General features: G+C 40.2%; 1 protein-coding gene across 1 annotated transcript in view; it reads right to left on the reverse strand.

Moving 5' to 3' along the window:
* LOC109480673 (microtubule-actin cross-linking factor 1-like) overlaps positions 1–16,347 on the reverse strand; it is a 105,879-nt gene that overhangs the window by 31,927 nt on the left and 57,605 nt on the right. Inside the window, 13 exon segments of the mRNA XM_019782901.1 lie at positions 8,754–8,972; positions 9,252–9,359; positions 9,505–9,624; positions 9,877–10,083; positions 10,295–10,524; positions 11,909–11,993; positions 12,814–13,140; positions 13,479–13,638; positions 13,858–14,024; positions 14,141–14,311; positions 14,494–14,655; positions 14,890–15,102; positions 15,290–15,403. Coding sequence (XP_019638460.1) covers positions 8,754–8,972; positions 9,252–9,359; positions 9,505–9,624; positions 9,877–10,083; positions 10,295–10,524; positions 11,909–11,993; positions 12,814–13,140; positions 13,479–13,638; positions 13,858–14,024; positions 14,141–14,311; positions 14,494–14,655; positions 14,890–15,102; positions 15,290–15,403 — 2,283 coding nt within the window.

Genomic DNA, 16,347 nt, shown 5'->3' on the forward strand with positions numbered 1-16,347 from the left:
CTCAATCAATAATGTTTCAATCTTTTACAGCTGATTTTGTGATAAGCTAAAACAGCTAACATGACAGGCACATGTAATGATATTCTAACATGAAAGAGAATACAATAATCATAAAATTCTACAGTGATGGTTTACACTTACACATTACACCATCCCAAAATAATGCCTTCATCTGCCAATGTCAACAGCCAAACAGATTTGTACTATCATACACATTCGTATAGACTTGACCTTGAAACTTGCCAAGAACACAACAAAAAGGAAACTATTGAAGAATTATAGAAATAATTTGATTGGTGGTTTTTGGGATGTGCAATATTATACTGAAAAAAATTGGCAAAATGTTTGAGACATGTTGATGTTATTTCTTGAAACTGTATTATGAATGCTGTATTTTTGTGTAAGATGGTCGTTCAAGAAGCCTGTCATTTTTCTAAACAGTGCTGTCTTGCATGTCAATGGTATTAATGCAGTCTGGGATACCAGAGATAATTTCCATACATCCCAGGGCCAGGGATGATGTATCATGGTGACCAAAAACTAGCAGGACTAATCTGCCATATCAAGCTACATTATGTATCTGAATCTGAATGTATTAGTTACACTTCACTACATATATTGCTTGCACGATGGTCATAGAAATGCTCTGAGAATTTTAACATCAGTACACACTTGAAGAGCAAAAACAAAACTTCTTTTCCACAGAGCAGATTTATCTGCATGTAGCCATCATAGTTGTGTATGAATACTCAACTATTAACTAATATTTTCCATCTTTTAGCTGACCTTTGACACTACTAAGGGTCAAAGTTGAAGGTTTGCTGCCCTGGTGACCCAGGTGAGGTGTAGTCACATTCTACATGCTTAATGTCTTGGAAACTGGCAACAAAGCGAGAAACTGGAGCCCTCCCATAATCACAACACATACATAAATCAAATAAAAGCTCATAAATGGTTTGAATTAAACAACTATATTGTATCTGAGATATTCTTGACTTTTAAAAATGCATTCTAGGGAAGATTATGTGTTATTTATTGGGTGAAGGAGGAAAAGTGAAAAAGTTGGTGAGTTTCTTATCGATCATTGGATGGCTGCATGACAGATGTTCCCCTAAAATACAATTACATTCTCTTCTGATTTAAGACTTTTCAGGAATTTTACCTTTGTATCACATTATCATGTATAATGCAAGGAATATGTGGGGTGCATGTCTGGACTGCAACTTACTATACATATTTAATGTCAAAGACAAGAGTTCAAGCCATCTTATAGACTTTATGCAGATATTGCTACATTTATGACCATGACTTCAAGATAAGGATGATTATGAGGGATCTAGAGGGAAAATAGCAAAATGCTGAATATCCCAAAAGTCATACATGTAGGTGCTAAACTCTGAATACAAATTAACTTCTGAGCAAAAGGCTTTTCGAATTCATAACATCATCACCTTGAACAAATATAGACATGTTTTCAAAACAATTCAGGATTGGCAACGACACATGGATACCTTTAGCATAGTGTGGCACTACATTACTGACTGTATACATGTACATGTCAGTCAAGCAGTTTTCGTCTTCACAAAGGTAAAATTACAGACCAATGGAAATGATGTGTTACAATGTAACAATATTCAATCTGATGACATATTTTGCTTGACAGACAGTACTATCATTGCAGAGTCTTTGCAGACATGGAATCCTGGCCTGTTAACAATCAGTTACATACATCTATACTGGGTAATCTTGTCTGGGGACGGTGCCAAACTAACATGGCTCCATCACTGACATCCAATGATTAAACCTCCCACTCCCCAGTTGTGACTTTGACAATGATGACTGTTTTCTGGGCTCAAAATGAAAACAACAAGACAACAACAAGGATCTGACTGCCTGGCACTGCACAAGTCATATTTTTGTCAACCTCCTTGAGAAACTGTAGATTCTAATGTATTGAAAATGTCCATTGCTGACATACACACATGCATTAAGCTGACAGCAACTTTACAAAGGCAACTTGTTTTTTGATAGAGTCTTCACAGACATGGCTGACAGATTCTCACACATTTCTGTGTACAGACAACAAGTCATTGCTTGCTAATGACATGTAACCCCTCCTTCACTGAGGCTTTGCCATGCACCCAAACACATGTATGACAGTTTCCATCCCCAACATTGTCAGAATACTTTGTAATCGCTGACAGAACGCACCATGGCTGGCAATGCTGTCACCAAGGACTAGGGTCAGGCCATATATAGCAGATGATCTCAGAGGTTAGGAAAACGGACGAGACAACAGGAAAAGGCTGCATCACGTCTGAAAACAGTTTCCCTCGCTGAGCGATGCTAAGTGGATTTCTGCGCTAAAGTGTCACTTAGCAGGCACACAGAAAATGACAAAACAAACATTCATCTACCCTGGTTCATTATAACATAGCATGGTAGCCTTGAACACATCTGTGCCTAGCTTTTATCTCAATCAATAATGTTTCAATCTTTTACAGCTGATTTTGTGATAAGCTAAAACAGCTAACATGACAGGCACATGTAATGATATTCTAACATGAAAGAGAATACAATAATCATAAAATTCTACAGTGATGGTTTACACTTAAACATTACACCATCCCAAAATAATGCCTTCATCTGCCAATGCCAACAGCCAAACAGATTTGTACTATCATACACATTTGTATAGACTTGACCTTGAAACTTGCCCAAAACACAACAAAAAGGAAACTATTGGAGACTAGGAATAATTTGATTGGTGATTTACTATAGCATTAATGAGATACATGTACAAAGAGCATGTAACATGACTGGAATGCTTTTGAGAACTTGATTTTGACCTTGACAAGGCTAATGGAGGTGCTAGGAAAGAGGGCTGGCATTTCCATTATGACACATTTATGCAGAAAGCAGTGTGGTCATGATAGATTGATTTACCATACACCTCATCGTGTGAAATAACATCCTGACATGAACTTAGACCATGGATCACTGGGATAGTTAATGAAGCATGGATGAATATTCTCCAAACTGCAAGTAGGGGGTGTGGGGTGAGGGGTCACAAAATGAAACAGAGCAGAGCAGAGCATGCAGAACATGATAGTTTGGAGATTTACAAGGGGGAGGGGCAAATCTCACAACACAGTCTCCTTATTCTGATCTCATATTCTAAAATGCATGGACTGTCTAGCCCAAAGTATCAAAACTTGATAGTGCATAACTTTATAGTGTGGGATGAAAGACAATAAATGATATTATAGAATTACACAGAAACTGAAGAGAAATTGATAGAAGAAAAAAGCCTACGTCTCTGGTGAGCTCCTCATCTATCCGCCTTGCCAGGTTGTGTTCGTGGAAGTTCTGATACAGCTCAGCTTTCTTCAAGTCCTCATCTTCCAATTTTGTGATCACACTTCCAACTGTGGATTCCCATGCTCCAGTTGGACTAGTTGGATTGCTACTGTTGCTTAGCGAACGTTCGCGGTGCAGCTGATCGTGATTGTTTGTCATTGCATCAGGTTTTATTTCTTCATTAAGTTTGTCTGGAATGACTGGCCCATTTTCTTTAATGAGTTGGTGGGGTTCATAATCGTGAAGACCAGAACCATTGTCAAGCCCATTTGACATAGTCTCTGTGCTTGTTACTTTCTTAGCTTTCTTCTTATCACCATCAAGCAAAAATGCAACATTGATGTCCTTAGCAGCAACATCACAAGGACTATCTCCTGGATATCCTTTCATTTTATGAGGTGCTCTACATTCTTCAGGAAAATCCTTAGATATAGAGCTGTGCTTTATGTCCTGAGCCTCCACAGCTGTACCACTATTAGGTTTGCTGACATGGTCAGAGCTCAGATTTGAGTCCATGCCCATTGTTTCTGCAACACCTGTGACACACGGTTGTTCCTTTGTTGCAGCCCTATTCCCAATATTAGCATCATGACCTCCCTGCTTTAAAGTTTTATCAGTAACTGTCATTTCTTCTTTTATAGGAGAAAGTTTTTTGTCCTTTGGCTCAGCAAACGAAAATGGAGATTTGGGGTCTAATTGTAAGTTGCTTGCACCTGCATCTGAAATTTTCTGTTTTGGTGTAACTACCTTGTCACTGTCTGTTGAAACAGCATTGTCTTCTGATTTTGACTTCTTTGCAGTTATCCCATCCCTCAAGGGAGCTGAAGTTGCTTTTGACTCTGGAACTCCAGTCCTGGCTTTAGGCTCTTGTGATTCTGCAGCTTTCTGAGGCACGCTTGTTTTCGCAGCTGGAACATCTTCCTTTTGCACAAGGGTATCTTTTATAGGTGCTTTGCTTTCCTTCTGTTTTTCCTGTGCCAAGAAAACGTCAATGCTCTCTAAATCTGCCACTGCTTTTGTCACACTGTCTCCCTGTTTGGAAGGTTTCCCCACTTTTGTGCCATCCTCTGCCGCAGTCTTGTCATCTTTATTAGATTTCTTCTCAGACTCTTTTATCGATCCTGGAGAAGCCTTTGACCTATGTCTACCAGGAGTTGACTTAGTATCCTCTTTTTGCCTGGAGGAAAGGTCTGCTCCTTCATCTGGAACTTTCTCCTTCCTCTCTACCCTCCCCTGGGGAGATTTATCCTTTGCTTTTACATCTTTGGAAGGAACAGAGTTAGATTTGTCAGATTTCTTCTTCAGGTCTGATGGTTTTGAGGTCTGGGTACCAGGAGAGGGTCTGTCTCCTGTTATCTTCTCATCTTGGTCATCCTTATCACCAACATCTGGTGGTGATGTGGTTTTCTTTGCTCTGGAGGAAGGACTTTCAGATTTCTTAGTTGGTGATTTTGGCACATCTTTACTTCCTTTTCTTTTGGAATCTTCCTCTTGTTTTATGAGATCATCAAGAAGGCTACTGTCCACAATCTGACGATCAAGAACAGGACCTTTGTACTTTTCAGGCTTCGCGTCAGTGCCTTTCTTCTTGTCTACAACAACATCTTCCTCTCTAGAGTTTCTGGATGATGGCAGGGAGGAAATTTCTCCTGTCCATCTACCAACATCACCGTTACTAGTTACAGGTGATGGAGAACTGGGCTTGTTTGAGTTTTTCTTACCTTTTGGTGATGGTACAGACTCACCCAGTAGTTTTTCCCTGTCCCCCGGACTTATATTTGGTCGTGGCAACCGCTGTGGAGGGTCAAACGTGTTCCGCAATCCCTTCTTTCCCTTCTGGCCTGGCGGCCTGTCCCCAAATCCTCTTTGAACAATCCCATCTTCATTCTCGCTCACGATCAACATGTGCTTGATACTGGGCGACTCCACTGTGTTGAGTTCCGGAACTGCCGGTTCATATGGTGGGTCGTCGTCATCGTCGTCTTCCTGTCCCTTCTTCTTCTTCTTCCTCATGCAGCTCAGTTTCTTCCCCATGTTGCAGTGAGCTCACTCCAAAACCGCTGAAGTCCACTGCGAGCTAAGCTGGCAGCAGTATGCACTGTATGTGTGACTGGCTGAACTGTGACACTGTAGCCAAATCCACAGGAAGGCCTGCTTCCCTTCTGGTGCTAGAGTTCCCAAGAGTACTTACAGATTCAGTCACACTTATCTGATCCACAGATAGGTCTCTACTCCATATGTCCTGAATAGAACACTGATTATCATGATAAACAGGCATGCAAGGAGGGGAAATCTGAATGGTGAGGCACACCAGCAGTAACGTCCCTGTCCCTTTGCCTGTCAGCCATGTATGGTATGGGGCTGAGGTAATTAGAGATGGGCAGGCCCACTCAGGCAGGAGGGAGGGGCAGGCCGACACACATGCCAGAAAACCATCCAAGCAAAGAACGGGGTTTTTCCAGACCTATTATCAGTTTACTGTCTTGAAGACATGGTCCTAATCAGAGTAATTAAGTTGAGAACTAAAATTACCTGTTTAGGTACATGTAATCAGGGAGACTTTGTTTTGATACCCTATTACAAGGGCGGGATGGACTGGTCTATATGCTGCCCTTAAATATCAATCATCTTATTACAAAGGCTACATTGTACATGAGTCATGCGATGATTAAACATCCCACAAAATCTGGTAGACCAGAAATCTCCAAGTCAAACATGGTTCAAAATCCTAAATTAATATAGTATGTTTTGTAAGTTGAATAAACTTCTGTCTACATTAACAGAAAAAATCTTTACATAGTAATAATTTAAAAAAGCTATTTCTTATTCATCTGAAAATGGGAGATTTCTCTTTGTCTGTGACATTTCCATATTATGCCCTAATTGGACACAAAGTGCTTGTTTTGTCAGCTGGTATAGTTCTAACCACAAGTACGCCATTGCTAACTGCACCTGCTACCTTTGTCCCTCCCCTGACACCGTTTACAAATGGTATGGTCCCAACTGGGTCCTTAATAGCCATGGCCTAAGGCACTAAGGCAGTGCGAACTTTTAAAGGACTTCTGGTCATGGGATAGACTTTGCCATGCTCTCTGGTGTCAACTCTTACAAGCTGTGTTTATTTTTAGATGAGGTCACAATGTTTGCAGACTTGCCATACATTTGTTTACAGTAGCAAAGTCTACAGTAAAGTAGAACAAAACATGGTTTAGGAAACAGCTCAAGGCTAAACGTGCGTCCGATTGTGGTTGGAGCAGACAAAGCGATATGGCCAGGCACCCTGAGGGGGATGTCTAACTTCTTTAGTATTCAGGACTGTCTGCACACCAGGGTGTAATGTGATTCCGTAACATTAGAGGGCCTCGCTGACATCACAAAGACTGGCCAGGGTCCAAGTCTGAGACTTCATGAGATAACAGGTAGCTCAAATTTCATTTGGAAGACATTACACTGCTCTGAAAATGTGTCTCCTCAACATAATATGTTGTACTTCCTGTCCGGAATGTAACACTAACAGTGACAAGATGTGTTTATGGACTATCGTCTGTTTGCTTGAGTCCAAACACAGTATCAAATACAGTATGCTCTAAGTCTTCTTTAGTGCCTTTCTATGAGCAGGCTGTGGCAAAATATGGTATGAAACCTGTTTTCATGATGAATGTATTTTCTTTCACCATAATTTGGCTAAGGCATCACAAACAGCTATGAACTACGAAACAACTAAAAAGAGGGCTTTTTGAATGAAAAACTCTAAAAAGAAGACTTTTTGAATGAAAAAAAGATGACAGAAAAGGCCTTAAAAAAGCTACAAAAATGTATTTCCTTCATATTTAATGTCTGATAAACATTTGTATATGTAGGAATAATATCACTTCCCATCAATCATCTGGTTAATAAGCTTCAAATTTGACCTATATTATCATCAAGGGACATCCTTATTTTGTTATTGAGGGTAAAATTTGTTCAAATCAGGATGGATGATTTCAACTTGATTGTTTTATAAGAACTCAGGGGAAAACTGATTTCATCCTGGGCAAGAGGCACCAGGCACCACTTCTGAAGGCAAACAATTTCCAGTGTTGATATTAATATATGTAATCCAATGCTAATTTACATGTAGCATAACAGCACTCTTTCAAAAAATGCATAAGCCCCTAATTTAGGACTTCATCATAATCCATCATTCTTAACAGGCCCAGACTGACAGGCATCTATTGTCACATTTGTGCCTATATCCTTATCACATAAAACAGACAGCTGATTAAAAAATAACAAAATCCATTCCACATACTTAATTGGTTTATACAAATTGAATGTATATGGCTTTACACTAGAGGGAGCCATCAAATAGGGCAAAATATAGTTCTCCATAAAAAAGATATTTTTACTAAATTAAAAATAAACTAAAAATATACACCTTAGAAATAACTGATATTCCTCCAGCACCAGCTTTACAGAATTTGATGACAATTGATCCTCCATAATAACTTGCAACTCAGGTTCTTCTGAGTAGTTTTCTGAGTAGACATTTGCAAACCCTGGTCACGTCCTCTGCAGCAACAGGGAACTCTGTAGCATCTCTTACGAGATAATCCCAGACCCTGTACTAATATGATTTACTTAAGAGCAACAGTGGCATTACACAGCCAAGTGCACCCTTTTATTGAATTCCTAACCATCTGTCTTCAAAGCAAGAAATGAAGAATTTTCAAAATGAATTTGAAGAATGGAGTTGCAGGAAATCTAAATGCACCAGTCCTATATTGTTCCTTTCCCATTAAAAAACAAACAAGTGATAACCATGTACTTGACAGACTAACTCAAAAAGGACCTGGTCCAGAATAAATTAAAAGCATTATACAATGTAACACTAGTCTAAGACTACATGACATGTATGTTTGGTGACTGCTGATAATTTAAACTTAACCTCTATAATAGACAACCACACAGAACTTCACCAACCATACAGCATGTTTACTATATATGGCCTTGAAAATGACCTTGTTCTCTCAAGTGATAATGCTTCAACTTCTTTCTTATTGCAGTCACACCCCCTATCAGTTCTCTTAAAATCTGCACCTTGTGTGTTCTAAAATAAGACTAATTGACATGGACACACTCATCCCCTTGCTATCTCAGGTGCACTCACAACAGAACCTGATGGACTGCACATGGCACAAATGTACAGTCTGAAGTGGTAGTAGACACTATAGACACTACAGTACAAATTGCCAACCAACCATAATATATTTTACATGTAAAAATATAATAAGATACAATGCCTTGCTTCAACATAACACAGACAAACAGTAACATTTAAGTATTTATGTCTGAGTTATCCATTCCTAGATAACTCCTCCCATCATCCCAGTAAGTAGTAACTGCACACTTACCCTGTTCTCCTCCTGCTGTGTCTTGACGATGTCTTCGTCCAGTGCGGGTGGTGACATGGCCTCCAACTCAGCCTCAATCTCGTCCAACCAGGGCACCAGGTCTTCATGAACTTCAGCAAACTGTGTGGCCAATGGGAGGGCGAGCTCCAGCTGGCTCAGCCTATCAGAGCTCCTCTTGCTCGCATCGTCATAGTGACGCCGAAGCTCGTCAACTTTGTCCTGTAGAAGAGAAGAAATTTGATGACCTTCGATTAGACTTAAATACAAATCAAGGATGTCTGTATACCACATGACACATACACGTGATCATTCTACATGGCACATACAAACCACACATTCTATATTGCATATAATCATATACATGTAGTTTAATACTGAATAATTCTTATTAGACCCATCCATCGTCCAGCTGTTGACATAAATTTCAAAATTTCATCAGTTCACTACTGCATGCTTCCAAAGTGGCAGATGTGAATAGGCATGTGAACTAGTCCACACCTGTAGCTGTGAGCTCTCCTCATCCACACTTGTGTCCAGCATGGTCTGTCCTGACGCAATGATCTCCTCTACACGCTCCTTGTGACGGATAACCTCCTCGTTTATCGACTGTAAAGGAAGGCAGTAACAAGTTAGTAAGATGTTGTATACTGAGATTGGACTGAAGGTTCAAGTTCAATAACATTTGGCTTCCTTATGTACATGTAGCTCCTAAAATTTAATGATCCCTGTAGTTTTGTGATGAAAATCTGACCTTTTGTTCTTTCAGCTGTGTTCGGAGTTTGTCAGGCTCCACACTGATTGGTTCCTGGTTGTCCAGCTGATTCTCCAGTGTCTGTAACCAGTCCAGCTGTTGATCAGCTCCGTGGCCCAGCTGAGGGAAATTTGACATTTTGAAAATTAGACTCCAGGTTTATCTGTACAACACAACCCCAATGCACCCCTCATAAAAATAGTTACCCCCTTAAGTTTGTGAAATGATTAAATTTTAACTTTTATCAGAAACGGAAAAGGTACAATCACAATGTATCTTCAATGTGGCTTAACTGTCACAGTGTTTACTACATTTGTACAATCTTCATTTTCATATGCTGCAGTAACACTAACAGTAAAATTGTTCCCTCACCAGTTGTGTCTTCTGAAGAGCAGCATCCAACTCATCGACCTTCTCCCTAACTGCAGCGACCACTGAGTCATAGCGCTGGTTGATGTTTGCCATCTTGTCTTCCACAGAGCGTGCCCCGTCTCCGGGACTCAACTCCATCAGTTTGGGCCCAGCCTCGTTCATGTTAGCCACCAGGGGCTTGTGTTCATCAACCTGCTTTTTGTATTCCTGAAAAGATTGCACAGATATCATCATCATCATGATTCTCATACATAGTTTCTAAAAACGATTGATTGGTCATAAACTTAACTAGAAAGGCTTAAAAAAAATTATGTTCATAGTAGAATCTGTTTGTCACTTTTCCCTTTCTTCCATTCCCTTTAATTATAATGTTTTTCCATCTTTATCTCTCCTCATTTCATTTTCCAAGTCATCTCACCCTGAATCTCTCCTGCTGTTGTTCAGAGCCAGCAGCATCTTCAGCAGTACCCATATCAGACTCAACCCTGTCCAGCCAATCAGACAGCTTCTCAGTGGCATCTTTAAACTTGTTGGCCAATGGGAGAGCTTGTTCCAAACTCTGCTGCCTGTCATTGGCCTTTGAAGAGATGTTGGCATATCTGTCCTTCATGCTGTCCAGTTTTTCTTGAATGACAAGGATCTCATCTCCTGAAGTAAAGTTTGTTTAAACAACTTATTTATGACATATTCTTTAGACATCAGAATGATGTGTACACAACAGTGATGTGTACTAAACTTAAATACAGACACAAAGATAAATAGCTCTACAGCCAAGAAAGAGACCTCTGGATTGGCTATCCTAGCTAAGGGATACTCTTCATTCTGCAGTAGGCATCCCTGGATAACATGCATGTCTTGTACCATGCAAGAGAAGCACAAGTTATGGTAAGGAAGAAGTTGGGTTTAGTAATGACAAGATACATGTACATAGTAGTTCAGAACATAGTCAACTTTACCCAATGTTCTTTTTTGTATTCCAGAAAATTTCAGGATATTTCACATTTGAGTAATTCAATACATGTACTTTAGATTTTCTATCATTCTGTATCCCAAAGATGTATTCTGGATTTTCTAAATCAATATTTCACATAATATGTTCCATGTCTACATGTACCTACATGACACAGTGGATGCCTTTGTTCAGGGCAGGCAACAACCCAGTGGTTAGGGATTAGAAATGGGGACTAAACAGTAAGTTATAACACATTGCAAAAAACACAAATTATAAATAAGAAAATGAAGAAAATCTGAAAAATTAATCGGAGTGTGAGAAACAAGTGATTGCATTGTTCAGGCCGAAGGGTTGAAGTACACGTAGCATGTGGTGCTTACCTTCTGCAGGGTCAGAAAGAGATATACGGGTGAAAAGGAAAAAAAAGAATGGATAGAGAATGAATGTCAGGAAAGAACTGTAAATACAAGGAATGAGAAGACAAGCTCACAGTATTCATACACCCAGCTTTCACCCAAACCTTAACAGTTTATTGCAAATCAATTCAACTTCGAATTGCTCCAGAACCTGAATGTTTCCTGAATAAATGATCTTTCGAGTTTCTGAGAAGGTAAGGGTGGAAACATTTTCTTCAGTAGTAAAACTACTCTTTGTAGCTTCTGACCTCCATTTATATTGTTTTTTTCTCACAAATTTTTCTATTATGATATACAAGGAAAAATCCTATTTTCATGAATTTCTTTGACCTCATACATTCCTCATGCCTACAAGCACAATGCAAAAAGAGAAAATAGACAGAAAGCAAAAATAACACAGGCAGACTAAATTACCGTGAAAGTATACATTCCAACCACATGCATACATGTATAACATAGTGCTGAAAAAAAGAAGACTATAAAGATGTTGGTACAAGTCTTCTTTAACATCATAACTAACATTGTATAAATTGTCTTTCTAAAACTGACCATCTGAATAGATGTGCGTATTGACTAATATGGTGCATGTAATGACTACATTCTGTTGACCAACCAAGACACTTCATTTTGGAACATACCATCTGAGAGGGGTGTCAGCACTAACCTGTAGTTTGTGTGAGGAGAGATTTCCCAGTTTCTACAGCTTCTTCCACAGCTGCCTTATGGTCAGTGATGTCTTTAGTGATGGCCTGAGTAAAACAGAGTCAATGTATCATTGAAAATGCTCATGATGAGAAATTTTGCCTGTCGATTTCCTACAATGTTGGACATGGCTACACATACACATAGATAAATCAAACACACATAATTCTACTTTCTACAATTAGAATCAGTAAGTAGTAACATCAGAATATTGCAGTAAAAGGTAGGTAGATCCTGCAGGATAGCGAAATATGAGTAGAGAACTTTGTAGATACATGTACAAGATCCACCACACAGAAAGATTACTGTAAGGCATTATTATTCTACCAAACAGCACATAAAAGGAGCATGTCATCAAAACAGTTCACGGTATCCAGCTTTAAATCTGTTTCCCAGCAGTTACTAAACAGGAAGACACTCAGGCTACTTGAAGAGCAGAATTACAGTTATTCTTCAGCCGTGTTGAGGCATAACTCTAACTTTGTTAGTAAGAAAGCATACATGTAACATGTAAGTACCCACACTGTTGATTGACATGGTATTGAGTCATACTAATAGCTTTCTACTTTGTGTGGGAGCACAGGAAAAAGATTCCCACGAAGAAGTGGTTAAGATGGGCTTGGGTCAACAACAAGTTTGATCATTTGGGATCCATGGAAATTCCCTTGATTATGCACACAGGTTTAAGAGAAAACACTCCACCAAAAGGAAACACTGCAGCTACTTTGTTTTTTGGCAAAGACAGGAAGAAAATCTACTGAGGTGAGAGTTGGGATGAGCTGTCAAGATCAAAGATCAAATTGTAAGATTTCTGTAGATGCAGAGAGGCAGCGACAGGAGACACTCCACTGCTACTGTAAGTAGTACCGTCTGTTCTTGCAGTTGTGTCTCCACGGTGACTGGCTCAACAGAGATGACTTCTGCCTTGGCAAGGGCCTCCTCCATTTCAGTCATCCATGCAAGCAGGGCCAGGGCATTAGCACCGAAAAGGCGGCGGCTTTCTTGCGCTCGCTCAAGTTGGTCTCCACGATTACAAACTTTTTCCTGGATGTTCTTGAAACGGTCACTGGCAGAGTCAACCTGACCCTTCACAGCCTCCTGCTCATCATTGCTGCAAAGCTCCATCAACGATTGGCCAGATTTGGTCACCTGATTTACTGCTGCCTCCTGATTGGCCACTTCATCAGCCAATGCCTGAATATTTCATGGTTAGAGAATCTTTTATGGAGAGAATTTCATTCAATGTATTATTATTCAAATATGAAACTAGCTTGTACTTTGGAAAGCATTTCAACTTTGACACTGACATTGCTATCTCACAGTTGTAATAATTGATATCAGCTTAAATTGAAGAGACTTAAATTGAAGAGACTTAAATTGAATCCCGGCCTTCATCATCAGTTTTCCCTTCCATACGTACCTCTCTATTCTGTGTCTTCCATTTCAGTTTAAATTTGTCCAGACCTAGAACTAGAACTAGGACGAGAACTAGAGTTGAAGGCCACAAAACAAAAGTGCACCAGGATACCGACCTGATGTTCTTTTGTGTCCTCCTCCATCTTGGCAGGGTCTGTGGCAATTGGCTGCTGAGACGACAGTTTCCTCTCTGTGGCCTCAAACCACTCCACTAAGGGGTCATACGCATCCTTGAACTCCTTGGCAACCTCCAAGATATCTTCAAGTTTCTGTTTTCTATGGAAGGGAATTCAAATTTAGAGTGCACAATTATATAAAAAAGTCTGTTTTTTTTATTTCAGGCTCGACAGCCTATAGTTTTCAGACACATAACATGACACAAACTGCACATCTAAAAAATTATCAAAGTATGTATAGATAAATGAAAAAGAAAAGACTACTGAGTTGTCCTGCCACAAGGAGGCAGGAAATTAGTGAAAAGTAGTGATAACAAACCTGTCTGCAGCGTTGGTGGTGAGAGCGTCCCAGCGTTGGAACAAGTCTGCCAGCTGCTGCTGAATCTTCTGCCGGTCTGCTGGGTCTGCAATACTGGACAGCTGCTCTGCCTCCTGCTTCAGGGAGTCCACTGTCGGCTTCTTGTCATCCACTAGCCTCTTCAGCAGCTGTGTGGCCAAAAAAAACATTTATTACCTTGAGTACCGTTATCTTCCCTAACATTTAATCTGAATGTCAATGCCTATGTAATCAGTCAACAATACACAGTAGGATTTGTAATCACCTTCTGCTCCTGCAGTTGTGCTTTGATGACCTTGAACTCAGAGGATGGTGGTCTCTGATTGGCCACAAGGTCTTCTGTGTCAGACAGCCACTCAAGCAGTGATGCTAAGGTCTCCTGGAACTTCCCAGAGTGCAGCAGTGCTTGGTCCAGCTTAGCCTTCCGCTCAGATACCTTGGGACAAATAGATCCATCAGCAAGAGAAATCATGATTGTATCAATTGTTCTCAAGTTTTCTATTCAGCATGTTTATATTGGCATTTTACATTAGCTCTCTTCCAACCAATACATTGAAGCATTTGATTTTGAAGCAAGTGTTGCAAGGAAATATCCACATCCCCTATATACTTTCTCACCTTTGATGCTAGGCTGTTCCATCTATCATTCACTGCCTCCAGATCAGCCTCCAGACCACTGGTGTTGACCCCAGGACTGGCTGACTGGACCAGCCCCTGGCCTGTTTTGTTGACAGAGTCCACCTGTGCCTGTAGAGGCTCGATGTGTGCCTGCTGAAACTCCTGTCATACAGGGACAAAACAAATATGTCTGAGCATCTTTCTTTACTATGTACAAAATTCCCATTTCTGAAGCACTTAGGTGCACCTGTTCCACCATGCCCTCCATGTACATGTATATTATCATATGTATATAGTCAATTGCAATAAATAAATAAATGAAGCTTTGAGGGAGAAACTGCAAATATTTTTAAGGCTTCACTGTATCTCAGCAGCTGCTCAGACAGCAGTACTAACCTGTAAGTTCTTGTCCAGCTTTTGGATGTTGGCCAAGTCCCCTCCAATGGGAGGCTGGGATTGCTGTTCCAGCTCTCCTTTCTCAATCCCATCATGCAGTGCAGCCAGCGTGTCATAGAAAGTCTGCAGCTTGCCAAGAGCAGAGGAAAGATCTGTCTTCCTTCCCCCGGCCTTGTCGTTCAGTTTGCTGAGTCTCTTGTTGATTGCATCAAGCTAGGGAAGGTTCAAAAGCAAGGATGAAATGTGAGAAATTTACTATGAATCACTGAAACACAATAACTAGATTAATAGGTTTGTAAATCTTTCTCTTTGTTCCTACATGAGTTTGTAGCATGCAAGTTTCACTAAGATAGTGAGACTTGACTGCCATGAACGTACCATGCTTCTGGCCACAATTTACCTGCTTTTTGAGGTCTTCGGGATCTGAGGCTGTGCCAGAATCAACCAGTTCCTGACATCGTTTCATTGCCGCATCAGCCTCTGCCTTCTTCTCACCAAGTTTGTCATCAAACGTCTGCAGATACAAACAGCCAAAAATTCTAACATTTAAAAGCACTGCACAAGTATGTACGTGTAGGTACATGGGATTTAAGCCAGTTAAATACAACTACACGCACATCATTAAACTTTGACATAGTTCTATACTATGACTCAAGATACCAGCAACAATTTTCACCATTTTGCAACTTGCATCACTGATTGAAAATACCAGTGCCTTCACCATTGCTAAAACATCTTCAAAATAAGTGTTACACTTACATTGATTTCCTCAATCTGAGCATTGATGGCATCTATGTCTCTGGCAACAGGATCCATATTGTCAAGGTCATCCTCAAGGTCACCAAGGGAGGTTTGAAGGTCACGTAGGTTGTTCTGCAGACGAAGATTGAAATTATGTTAATATAGCAATGTACATGTAGATACTGATTCATCCTCCCTGAAACCAGATCACACCAGATTCACCCTAATCTTACAGTTTATGTAATACCTAAATGGTAACATTTGTTTGTCTTCATGTAATCTTGTCCAAAATCAAGCACCATACTGCTAGTTAAGCTGTACTTCATCCTACCTGAAACTGGTTCAGCTCATGTAAGCCTGACTCTAGTTCTCCACACAGCTCATCAATTCGACTGGTCAGTTTCTCACAGCGATCCTTCGCAGCCTCCAGTGGACCACGGATCAGGCTTGAGTCCGTTCCCTCGGGTGCGTCTGCAAGGACGCCCTCCCCAAAGTCCTTGGCATAGTCTATCTTAGACTGCAGATCAGCCACTTCAGACTGGAGATTCTAAAACAAAGGAAAGTAGTGGTTACAATTCTGTAACTTTGTCTTTATGAGAAAGAAAGAATAAGTTTATGTCTTGCAACAGAATGCATAGATGCTACTAATACTCAGTAAATTGTTAAGAATATTACATTTAGAGACTGAGTCATACATGTAGGTTTCTACATGATTTC

Source organism: Branchiostoma belcheri, unplaced genomic scaffold, assembly GCF_001625305.1.
Source record: "Branchiostoma belcheri isolate BF01 breed outbred unplaced genomic scaffold, Haploidv18h27 scaffold52, whole genome shotgun sequence".
NCBI lineage: Eukaryota > Metazoa > Chordata > Leptocardii > Amphioxiformes > Branchiostomatidae > Branchiostoma > Branchiostoma belcheri.